Source organism: Triturus cristatus, chromosome 9 (assembly GCF_964204655.1).
Source record: "Triturus cristatus chromosome 9, aTriCri1.1, whole genome shotgun sequence".
Lineage (NCBI taxonomy): Eukaryota > Metazoa > Chordata > Amphibia > Caudata > Salamandridae > Triturus > Triturus cristatus.
Window position 1 is genome coordinate 1,246,189,348 of NC_140592.1, and position 12,385 is coordinate 1,246,201,732.

General features: G+C 45.3%; 1 protein-coding gene across 5 annotated transcripts in view; it reads right to left on the reverse strand.

Annotated features, from left to right (window-relative positions):
- NOVA1 (NOVA alternative splicing regulator 1) overlaps positions 1-12,385 on the reverse strand; it is a 590,029-nt gene that overhangs the window by 179,374 nt on the left and 398,270 nt on the right. For all 5 annotated transcript variants that reach the window (XM_085627353.1, XM_085627354.1, XM_085627355.1 and 2 more), the window contains exon 3: positions 7,962-8,128. In XM_085627353.1, coding sequence (XP_085483479.1) covers positions 7,962-8,128 — 167 coding nt within the window. The remainder of the gene's footprint in view (positions 1-7,961; positions 8,129-12,385) is intronic.

Below are 12,385 nucleotides of genomic sequence, written 5' to 3' on the forward strand. Positions count from 1 at the left end.
GCTGGCCCCTGACCCACTGGTTCTTCCACTGGGGACTCTTTCCCCCTCTCACCCCTCAATCTGGACCTCTGCACCCTCCCAACTGGAGCGGTACTGCCAGACACCAGAACTGATGGAGGCCTGCTTACAGACACTCCCAGCTCACCAGACACTAGGGGATCCCCCTCAACGGGCGGCCCATCAGGACAGCCTAGGCTCCCCGCCTGGTGTTCCCTTAAAGAACCATCCAGGCTCTGAGACTGGGTTTCGGGCACCTGGGGGCACGCAGCCCCACACTCACTCCTTCTCCACTGAGACAGGACGTGAGCCCCTACACCCCTCCCACTACCATGGGACCTAGCTGGGCTACTCTGCACCACTTCCACCACTCTGGGTTGGAAGATACATGAGCCCCTCCCCACAGGGTCACTCCTCAATGCCTCCCCAGACCCTCTGGAATCCACCAAAAGGTCTGCCTCCAATGTGGTCTCTCTGCGGTCAGAGAACTCACCCTCACACAGGTGTTGGCATAGCTCTGGAAAACAGGGACTTACAATATGCTCTCCCCCAATTGGATCACACAGCCCCCTAGCAGGGTTAACCAAACTATCCTTCACCTTACCATTCAGTGCCTCACACACGTACTCCACACCACTCTCCTGAGACTGGCAAGACAGTATCTGACTGTCTCTGTCCCACAACCCACACTCTTCTGGGCGGTCTTCACACTCACCCACCAGGACTTCAATTTTGGGGGAACCCCTCTCCCTGTACCTCTCAGCTAGAGTCAGTAGAGTGTCCCTCCCTCCACTAGGACTATGAACCCCTGCGCCAGTTACCCTATTCCCTTCAGGGATACTGCGCACTACTGGAGCTACCTCATGCCCTTGAACCTCCTGGTGTATGTTAACCCCCTCCTTCAAGTCAGGCGCCACATCTCTGGGTGTGCGTACTACTCTCTCAGCACTGTAAAACTCAATATTGCTGCCACCAGAGGGAGAGCGGTCTAAACTCTTGATCTTGCGATCCAACTCCCTCATTTTTAGATCATGATCCATTTGGCGTTGTTGTGCCTCCAAGGCCAACTTCTGCTTCTCCACTTCCATCTGTCCTGCCAACTTTGCCATCTCCATTGCATGCGCCCTGTCTGCTGCCCTGTCTGCCAGCTCCTCTGGCGACCGGACTCTGCTGGGCTCCTCAAGGTTGTCGGGTGGAACGATGTCCCCCGCATTCCGTGGGTCTCGTGACTCCTTCCAGGCTCTCAGCGCCTTGGCGTACTGGGTTCTCCTCTTGAATCCAGCATGGGGGACTCGGAATTTTACACTGTAGCCTTTCAATTGCTCTATCGTGTAGCCTTCCAGTCTCTCCCAATCCACCTCATCGATTCCAGAAATCACAGAGAGTGCTCTCCCAGCGGAGTGTGAGCCAGGCATGGTTGCAGTAATGGCAGATGTCTCAACAAAGTTCAACAATTACAAACCTGTGGCTGCGTTATTTGGTCTGCTCTCACTATCTGGTGATTAATAATTCACTGTATGCAAATTACAAGTGCAAATCCGAAATCCCAACCGCTGCCAACAATGTTAGAGTCGGGGATCTCTGGTTGGCGCAAGGTTGCCCTTGTGTCAAGCAGGAACCCTCTCCTCCACGTCAGGGCGCAGGATAACCCCTTGCGAATGACCCTTGCTCACCCTCTAGGTGCGTGGCGTGAGCAGCCAAGGCGATTCCTCAGGCGTTGTTGGTTAAGCACTTACAATCATACACACAGTAAATACATCAATCCCCCCAGAAACGGACACCAGACTTGGATATATATAAAAATAAGATTCTTTATGTAAAAATAAGGTATATGTATCTCAGCAGACTTATCACAAGACCAATAACGTTTTCGCTATGCCACCAGGTTATACAGCAGGCAAATGTTCTGGGTTCGTAATTCCAAATGGATACTTTGTAGTCCCTTTACTTGTAGTTCCAGTACTCACAGAGATCGACTCCTGCGAACGGGGAAATAAGGCGTTGCGGGCCCCGAGCCCGATACTGGAACTTCTTTCGTGATGTGGAGAGTCGGCACAGGTCGGTGCGACTCTCAGCTTGGGAAGTGTTCTTGGGTCCTCAATCAGCAGGTGTGGGCAAGTAGGCAGGCGCGGCCCGCGACCCTTTAGCACGGCGGTGCAGGAGGGTCTCCACAGCGGGGGCGGCGCGGCCTGAGATGTCCGAGGATAGCGAAGCGGGGCCACAGGGCACAGTCAGTGCAGCTGGGTGACCCGGCGTAGATCACAGTCGTCGGACGGCTTCCGGCCGGAGGGGTGATAGCGCGTTCAGCGCGCTCCAGTAGCAGGCGGTGACAGGGATGCAGGCGGCCTGGCCCGGGGACAGAGAGCGACTCAGGACGGAGCGGGGCTCTCACGGGTTTGAGGCAGGCGAGCTTCTGGGTGTCACGGCCCTAGGAGGGGCGATGAGGGGCGCAGTCTCTTTTCCGGCGGGATGCACACACGGCTCGAATTGGAGGACGAGCAAGAAGCACAGAGAACCCACTGTTCCTGGGGTTCAGTTCAGGGGGCAAGCTCAGATCAAGCCCTTGGAGAATGTTCAAGCACAAAGTAGCAAAGTCTTTTCAGTAAGTCTCTTCCTCTCCTTTCTCAGCAAGGCAAGCAGCAGGCCAGCTCCTCCAGCGTCTTCTTCTCCTTCTAGTCGGGCAGAGGTTCTTTGTGGTAAACAGGATTCTGATTTCTTAGGAGCCAGGCTCCTACTTTTATACCATGATTCTTTTGTTCTTTAGCGCCAGGGGGCCTAGGCCTGGCTCAGTCCAGTTCTGGAGCACTTTGTTATGGTGACTCTGCTCTTTCCTTTCAGCAGCAGGGCAGAGACATCAGCCGCCCCACAGGGGGTGGCGCCGGCTTTGTGGTGGCAGAGCACAGGTCTATTCAAGAGTCAAGGTGTACTCCTCCCACCCATCCAGGTGTAATCTCTCTACCCACCACCTGGCAGCCAACCTGTCTCTGGGGATTCCCCAACCCTGCTCCTTACTGTTGCCAGGCAGAACACATACACACAGCAGAGGCGGACTGAGATGGTCAGGTCAGTAAATACTAACTTTCTAAAAGTAGTATTTACAAACCCAGGATACTAAAATAGACTTGACTACAAGAAGTATTTTATCATCCTGAGTTCAGGCATACTAAACTTGACACTTCTACCATGCTCTCTGAGTCCACTGGGGTCACAGCGTCGGCGTGATCCCGGCAGCCCATTCTGGCCTATGGAGAGCAGGTAGCCTTCAATAGTGAAGAACGAAAATGGCTGTAATTCACTACTAAGACATGCCACACACATCAGGGCATGTCCTACCTTATGCCTACAATGCACCCTGCCCTCGGGCCTACCAGAGGGGTGGCTAATATGTAGGTAAGGGAAGGTTTAGGGACTGGCAAGTGGGGGCACTTGCGCAGTCAGCGCGACGGTCCCGGACCGCGCACAGGGTCTGCGGTGGCAGACCCTAGACACACTTTACAAGGCCGCTTCCGTGGGTGGCGCAACCAGCGCTGCAGGCCCACCAGCAGCATTCGCATTTACAAGCCCTGGCACTCCTGGTGCACTTTACTAGGGGCTGATAGTAAACCGAATAAGCCAAACATGGACACCAATCAATGTATACATTTTACCATAGGGAGAGCATATGCACCTTAGCACTGATCAGCAGTGGTAAGGTGCCCAGAGTCATAAAACAGCCAACAACAGGTCAGAAAAAATACAGGAGGAAGGCAAAAAGTTTAGGGATGACCCTGCAAAAAGGGCCAAGTCCAACAGTCAAGTTCTGTCCAAATGCCTCCCGCAAACTGATTGCTATGTTATTAGTTCTTGCGCGGCGCAGGGTTTCCATGTGCTGGGGTCGTCGGCCCGCGCAGAAGGTGGCCCTTTGGCTAGAAGATGCTTCCCGTTGCCAGACCCTCCTGACCAAATTCTGGGACCTTATGCCTGCCAGATCCCGCCCATTGGATATTTGGGGACCGCTTATCTCCTACCTCCTAAGTCACACTTCCCAGCAACCGGCGACCTCTCCCGCGCTCCCCGCCGGCACCCCGCCCCCGGCGGCCGCCGGTGAAGGTCAATGAGTCTCCTCCTCTCTGCTCCCTTTCCTTCCCCGAATCTCAGTGTCCCCCCCCCCCTTTTCACACATGGTGCCGTGCAAGCATTTTCTCTTCATTGGTTTTGGTGTCTCCCCGATTTATTTCATTAACATTGTTTTTTTTGTTGTATATGTATGTGGTAACCTTTTATCTTTTCTGTTGTATCGCAGTGCATATTATTGTGTTATGGTGCAACACTGTAATTTTGTTGTGTCTCATCCTCAATGAAGGTTTTTGAAAATCAAAAAAAAAAAAAAAAGGTTTTAGGCAGATAACATGCTTTCTTACAAATAAGTACAAAATAGTTAATGAGAGGGAAAGAATAATCTTAAAAGCAGCCTTTGAGTTGAATCTAAGTGGGGTTGGAAATTAGTATTGGTTACTGCGCCAGGGTATGAATAAGAGTCACATTGAGGCAATGCTTCCTAAAATTGCTCAGGAAACTAATTGTTGGTTTAACATTCAGGAATGGCAACAAGGCTGCGAGTTTGGGAATAAAGCTCTGACGGTGGCCAACATCAAAAGAATGTCCTTTCTTTCAAGGTGGTTGGTGTATTATACTCCCCTCAGATTACATAAATTGTTTCCATCAATCCCAAATCAATGTTTTAGATGCAATTTGGTGGGGGCAGGTGACTGGACACATATATTATTTACATGTCCTAGATTGCAACACTTTTGGAGGAGGTGTTTAGGTTTATTAGTGGTTGTATGTCTATGGTTATCCTACCATGAACATCGCTGGCCTTATTTGGTTTTTCTTGAGCAGCTGCCAAAACATAGGCAATACTTGGGTTTTACAGCTATAGCTGTAGCCAGATCCTTGGTGTTGCAAAACTGGAGATCACTGAGAGTACCTACAATGGGACAGTGGCTTTCTAAGTTGGACTGGACTGACCAATTTGAAGAGGCTTACCCAAAAAGGGTAGGGGCGCTTTGCAGATTTAGGGTGACTTGGGAGGCTATGTCCTGGTCACACATGCAAACGAGACTGTGTACAGGTTATGCTTTGTGTAATATGAAATGAGGGGTTAATTCATAACGTTTTTGTTTTTACTGTTAAATCAATGCCAGTCTGCAGCAATATTTTTGTACTTTTTTATCTGTATTTTAGGTAATCCATGTTTCATTATATAGAATGCTGGTTATATATTATGTAAAACGGAAGATAAATTTATGCTATTTATTGTCTAATGAAATGTGAGATTGGGTATTATGAAAGGCTGACTTTTTTAAGTACCATGAGTATTATGGCTGCTATTCACACTCAATAAAATACATTTAAAAAAAAAAAGAATGGTGCACAGCCAGCAATACCACATTCAGGACCTGATTACGAGTGGGTTGGTTAATTCCAACCCCTGCGTAAACCCCTGTTTATGCACAGGTCGGAATTATGAGTTTTGTCTTATTTAACGCTTCCTATTTTCATCAGATGCGTTGAATAACTCAACCTTCGTTACATTTTGGCAGGTCAAACAGTGGAAAATGTAGAGTATTTACTGTACCATGCAGATTTTGGTGCGCTAAACACCAAACTCTGAATGTTATTACCTACAAACTTGTAATAGGTGTTATTTACCACACACAATAAATTACGTAACCCGTGGTATTGTTATTTATCAAGTGCGATAAATAGCGCATTCACTCCTAATCAGGCCGTCAGATTATCTCTAAGTACTGGCCAAGTTAGCAACATAAGTGATGAGTAAGCAATCGATAATCATCTCCCAACACACTTCTCAGACAACAAAATAAAAAACACAAAGCTCAGTGAAAAAGACATATCCACCTAACTTGGAGAGAGTGCAGGGCACAATACCAAAACATCACCACAGGATACTGCTTTAGCCTACGATAGACGCCTCTGAAACACAATGTATGGAAGGTAAGACAATGACAGCCAGCAACACAGTGCACAGCTAATGGCAGACTATGAGCTGTAATTATGCCAATAACAGTGTAGCACAAGGCATCTGGAGGAAATGACAATGAAAGCGCACACATGCCCCTATCTATGAGCGACCTTGCATCAGAGAGCCTGTGATCTACATTACTGGTTGGATTTAGTTTTACAAATTTCATAAATGATTTTGAGCCGGCACGAAATCTTACAATTTCAGTAAAGTCGGCATTAGGATGTACCAACGCCATCAAAAATGCTGTAATTAGAGGCGACTGAATGTGGTTGTTGTGACTTAGATAACAGGAACTGCCATTCCAGCTCCATGACAATGGACTGAATTGTGGCAGTTGGATTAAAGGAGAAACACGCAATTAAAGAGAGAACATAAAATAGAAAGTTCGAGGACCTTGGAAAACAGCAGATTGGGTCAGAACCTGTGTTCGTTTACAGGCAGGGGGCACATGCACTTAATGATTCTGAGTGCATTTGAATAGACCAACCAAGCTACAGTTCATTGCTGACAGCGAACACTACTTCTCCCGCATCTGGCACGACTCTAGGATCATACGCTAAAAATGACTTCTATCACCATATGTAACTGTTTGACTAAAAGGGAAGATGCGTCCATGTGAGTCTGAGTGGTTTAATCTAAGGTCACTTCCCCGAATGTTTTTCCAATTTTAGAATCGCACCTTGGTGAAACTACAAACCAACACCCACTTACACTCTTACTTTTAGTTTGGTCAGAGTGGCTGGAACTTTACCACCACTAGGTTTAAAGTATCGCTTTTAATTACATCTGACTACAGAGTAACATTGTGAGAACATAGGTAGAAGGACCTTTACAGAAATTGATGAAGGAGGTGATTGGTGATGAATGGGAATCCACTTTCAGCACATTTGACTCAGCGCCTGATTTAGATCTCGGCCAACAGTCTACTCCATCACAACGGTGACAGATATCTCATCCGCCAAAATTTAAGTGCCATAGAATATAGTAGGATTTATATTTCAGCGGATGGGATTCACTGAAACATGAATCACATAGGATATAATGAGATTTATATTTCAGCAGACGGGATATCAGTCATCATTGTGACGGAGTAACCTGTCTGCCAAGATCTAAATCCAGCCCTTAGTCACTTTTCAGCTTTTTTACCTACTATCGCACATACTGATGGTTTCCCATACAGGGAAGAACACAAAGACTGACCAAGAGTCAAACCCAAAAGCAGCAATTCCACTACTGCAGCCCATTTCTGAAGGCCCAGAAGTGATAAGACCAGGAAATTGTTTTTCTTGCATCCTCATGCCCAAGATGTCTCACTCGAGCCATTACCCACTGAGCTACTCAACAATGTTAGTGTAAAAAAAAGAACAAAGATGTAGCTATTGCTTACGTTATCCGTTTCCATTCCTCGCCAGCCTTTCTTGTGAGGCTTACCATCCTCAGTATGGTTGTACTGCACATTTCATCCTTTGCACCCCATTGTCCGTATAACACTTCTCACTGTGTACACAGAGTGGCTTGTTGACACAGCTGGCAGCAGTTAATGTACACATCTGGCAGCAAACGATGCTGGCATTTACTTTATCTCTCATGTTCGATGTTGCATCTCGAGGGAACTGACCTGGGCCTTTAGCGGCTGACTTTTTACCAGTGGGCAACTACCAAGTGAAAAGCAGGCACCTGTAAAGTTAGTGGCATTAAGAGTAGGGGTTATTATCATACTGCTATTGGATTAATCACTGAGGGAGGCACATATTGTCTTGTAAAAAGTTAGGACCGAGCTGAAAAGGTGCAGAGGAAAGGCACCCGACAGTAAAATGCCACAAAACGACTTATGCAACAAAAGACAGGCTATTCCACCGCCACCTGCGATGGCTTTCAAGACACAGAATGGCGGTGTTTCTGACTCTCACTTTCTTATCAGTCCTAAACTTACTTGCTTGATGCGGTCGGGATTCACGGTGGTCTGTGGTTGGAGGATACTGACAGGTTCAGCCTTGGCCATATTTTGAGGCATTTCACGAATTTTCTCTGCGATGAAGCCATGAACAGCATTTAGTGCTTCAACTGTTCCCTGGATCAAACATACCCGCTCTGTAGTCCCTAAAAAATAAATGGAGTAATTTTTTTTTAGAAAAGGTCATCATGATTTTTAGGGAGAAGTGCGCTCTACAAGAACCATACATTAAGACATTCATGCATCTTCGTTCCAGGCTGGGATAACAACTTTTTTTATTTAAAAATCAAGATGGGAGACGTAGGCAATCAATTTTACATAAGCAGTAGGCTTTTGGAACAGAAGTTAAACTTGGATTTAAAAGAAAACTAGAGCGATATTTTCATCCTCTGAAGATTTGGAGTGATGGTTTCTTCATCCAGAGAACTAAAAGTCTTAAGTATATGCACTTAAAATTCCTCTGCATTTTTTGTTCTTTCCCTGTATCAATATGTACTAAGGTGCTTTTGTAGTTTCTAGATGTTTCTACTGTGGTTTTCCAATCTAGAAGTGAACCACTTTTCCCTCCCTCCATATTCAAAATTATCCAATCTATTTGCCTGCCAGCAAGTTTTATTTTACCTTTCTAACATTGCTGTAAAAGCATTCCGTGCATTCTCTATATCATGTTTTAATGTGTGTACGGCTATTTGTGTGTTTTGTGTTTGCAATTGTCTTTCAATTAAGCGAATTTTCTTTTCCAGCTCCATCACTTCCTCTCGAACATCTTAATTACGTGATATTTTGCTAATGATCCCTCTACAAACAACGTATATGCATCCTATCCATATGTTTAGGAAAGAAGTGTGCATATTCAAATCAAAATATTCTTTATTTTTGTTGACTAATTCTTGTATAATCTCTTGATATAATAGGAGCGTACAATTCAATGTGCACCTGCGCTGTGATTTAACTTCTGGAAACACTATGTTTAATTACAAGGCAGAATGATCTGAAACACGTGCAGGTTCTTTCACTTTATTTACTATTGTGTAATCGAGAAAAAACTAGTCCAATCTGGAAAAATTGTCATATCTTTTGTAATAGACTGTGATTCCCATCCTTCTTAGGCCATATATCGTATAGTCCAAAATTCAGCATCATGCTTTTGTAAACTGCTGCAGACGTTTGGCATATTGATAAAAAGGTGTTTGGTATATCTATCTAAATAATCATTTGGGAAAATATTAAAATCCCGTCCAACCAATACAGGAGGTAGATAGCCCATTATATATATTTTTTTAAATAGAACTCAGGGGCTCTGGGTCATCACAGTTTGGCCATAGAAACCTTCACATATAATTGTTGCCAGAGCACAGCTAAGCTTTCCGAATTCCCATCGGCCTGAGATATCAGCTTTATATTTCTGTAGGACTATACCAGGTTTTTTCTTATACTTAAAACACCCACTTTGTAATACCTATCTCATCTGTGCATACTCCTTGATGTACTCATATTTGTTTCTTAAGTAGAGTTTTGCATTCCAGTCTTGGTTCTTACAGTATAAATTCTTGGGCCTGAGAGTCCTTTAAATACTCTGAGATGACTCTGTGCTTTTTCTTAATGTAAGGCCCAAGCAAATTTCAAGGCGCTATTTAGCCATATCATTTCTCATTACGTTCTCTCATTAATGTGCTGCTGTGCAACCCTGAAGAAAAAATTATGTGCGCTCTGTAGGTTTATCAGACATGAGGAAATATATGTATTTTTTTCCTCCAGTGCTCCCCATACAGCATTTTCCCTTTGTTTTCAGGCATAATAAATATGCCCTTTAGAGCCCTTACCCTCGGGTGTGGGAGGGGGGACCACAACTTTCTAATACTTGTGTTCCACTCTTTCCTATTTTGATCAATATTTACATCTCATTGGAATTGATAAACTCATCGACTTCCTCTACGTTCCTCATATTATACATTTGGTTTCACCCATATTATCTTGAGCATTTCCAAGAATCTCAGCTGTACCTGGTCAAAACCTTCTGTAAATCCGTCATTTTCCTACCTGGCTCCAACTGACAATGCTCTGTCTAGCTACAAATGTTTGATTATAATCATGTCTTATATCAGGGTTTATATTTGTAATGCTATCCCTCATATTTGTTCGTTTAATGTTTAGGAAAGAGAATTGACCAATCGTTTCCAATTTAGGACACGGTTTAATGGATCCCCTCAATTTTGTTCTTGAAGACTCCTCCCTAAAAAGCCCTGCTCCCAGCACCATCTACCTGGCGCCCTTTGTCTCTGCTAATTATAGCATCATTGCTTCAGTGGAAGGGCCCATAAACGTAGGCAGCCAATGAGCGTCATTCTTGAACTGCATGTGCACTTGCACGGCTCGGCCAGTGTGCCTCAATCCCGCGCGCTGTCAGCCCCTAATGTCCCAGCCCAGCATCCATCTTCACAGATGGAGATGCTGCGGCTCCCTGAGACTCATCTGTAAACACGGGAGAAGCATGCTCCTGCATAAACGTGTTTCATCAATGATGCTCGGGTGGTCTCTGGGCTGCTTAACAGTCAAAGCATGTCCCTGTTGGCTGCGGTTCTTGAGAGGCAGCCAACTGCAGCTCATAGAAAAGAGGCGTCCTACGTCATCTCCATCAGCCTCAATCAGCGCAGAGATCATCCGAGCCGTGCAGTCATCATCTCCGTGCAAGAGATGGGGGAAACGGCCGTTCCTGCTCCGGTCTAAAGCATATTCAGAACACTCCAAGGTGAAGCGGGTGCAACACTGAATAAATGAACTGCGATAGGCATCATCGCCACTTACCGGATGCCAGGAAGATTAGGAAATGACTGATGGAGGCTGATGGACGACACAAAAATGAGCACTTGGTTATTCAATGGCATGTTCAAGCCTTCAGGTTTGTTCCAGAAATAACTATTTAACTCACAAGATTATAAAAAAAAGTTCACCAATTACACCGAGGCCATTTAAAAAAAAGAAAATCACAGACGGGACACCGGAAACTGAAAAAGGTAACCGCAAACCTGCCAATATAGTGAACATCTCGATGTAAGGTAATATTCCGATAAATTGCTGGAATTTTGGATTCGACTTAGACAGCTTACTTGAGACTGGTGGCCAAGGACCGAAAGACAACCTGCCTCGCATGGTACTAAATGGATTCCAGTTAATTCTTACCCCATCCCTACTTGTTTCGCAATTTCAAAGGTACCCTAAACACATGCGGTGGTCTCTGTTAGAGACTGAAGGAGCCCCTCCCTCAGGCATAGTAATCAATTGTCCTCGATCGATTGCTACATCTCACCTCATACCAGGAACATCTTAAGGAAATGGGGGCCCTGGTCCAAACGTATTTTGGGGCCCCCTGTTCGGAACAGCTTTGGTATTTATGATCCAATTTGAGCTCTTCAATACACTGTTTGGCCAGGCCACTGACAGTGCACAGGAATACAGGTCCAAATGTTCAATATGTGTACATCTCATATTCAGGGATAGTGACGTGTGTCTTCAATATTGTATCACAGCAGCGGTCCACTAACATTACTGCAAATAATTTCTAGGACACCCTACCATTTCTCATATATGATGTCCTGTTGCAATCTAAAAAACTTTTTTATGCATGTTGCATGAAACATAAACATTTTCCTGCAAAATGTCTGTAATATATTCCCACACATCCCCCACATTAAAAAATAAATTAAAGGAAAACGGTCTATTTAAAAATTATTGAAAGTCACCAGGGCAAGACAATTTGCAGAACAGGCTCTTTCAAGGTGCCCCCTGAAAGGCAGGGGGCCCCCTGAGAAGCTGAGGCCCTGGGCCAGAGCCCACTTTGCCAATGCGTTAGAACGTCTCCGCCTCTTACAAATATTTCCCATATGGAGATATGTTATCATGTTGTATGGTTTTGTTGCACTCGTCTTTTTATGTAAAAATGGTAATAAAGACAATTAAAAAAATATATATTTTCCACAATAACTGCAGTGTAAGAGCCAGCATCATCGGTGAAGAAGAGACAAGCAGCTTCTTTGGAGAAGAGGCCGTGGGGCAAAGAATCATTTTTGCGAGGTTCAAATTCCGAGCGCTAACAGTATGACCCAAATAAGGGCAAAGGCACCCTAGGCTTGTTGAGCGGATGATGATCATGTCGATAAGTCTCTTAATGACTGCCAGTTGAGATACCATTCGCCCTTATGAGGGCAAATACTCTGAGGTCTGAGGCTGCAGTGCGGCTGCTGTGACTGAAGCCACTCCCTTCCCCTACAGTGGATAGCAATTTTATCTGTGGAGGGTCGAGGTCTAGTTTTTCTGCTGAACATGTAATTATCGGTATGCATGTAAGTGTGCATTTTTTTTGTATGGGGAAAGCTACTTGTAAGGCAGCAGAGCGCTGTATATGG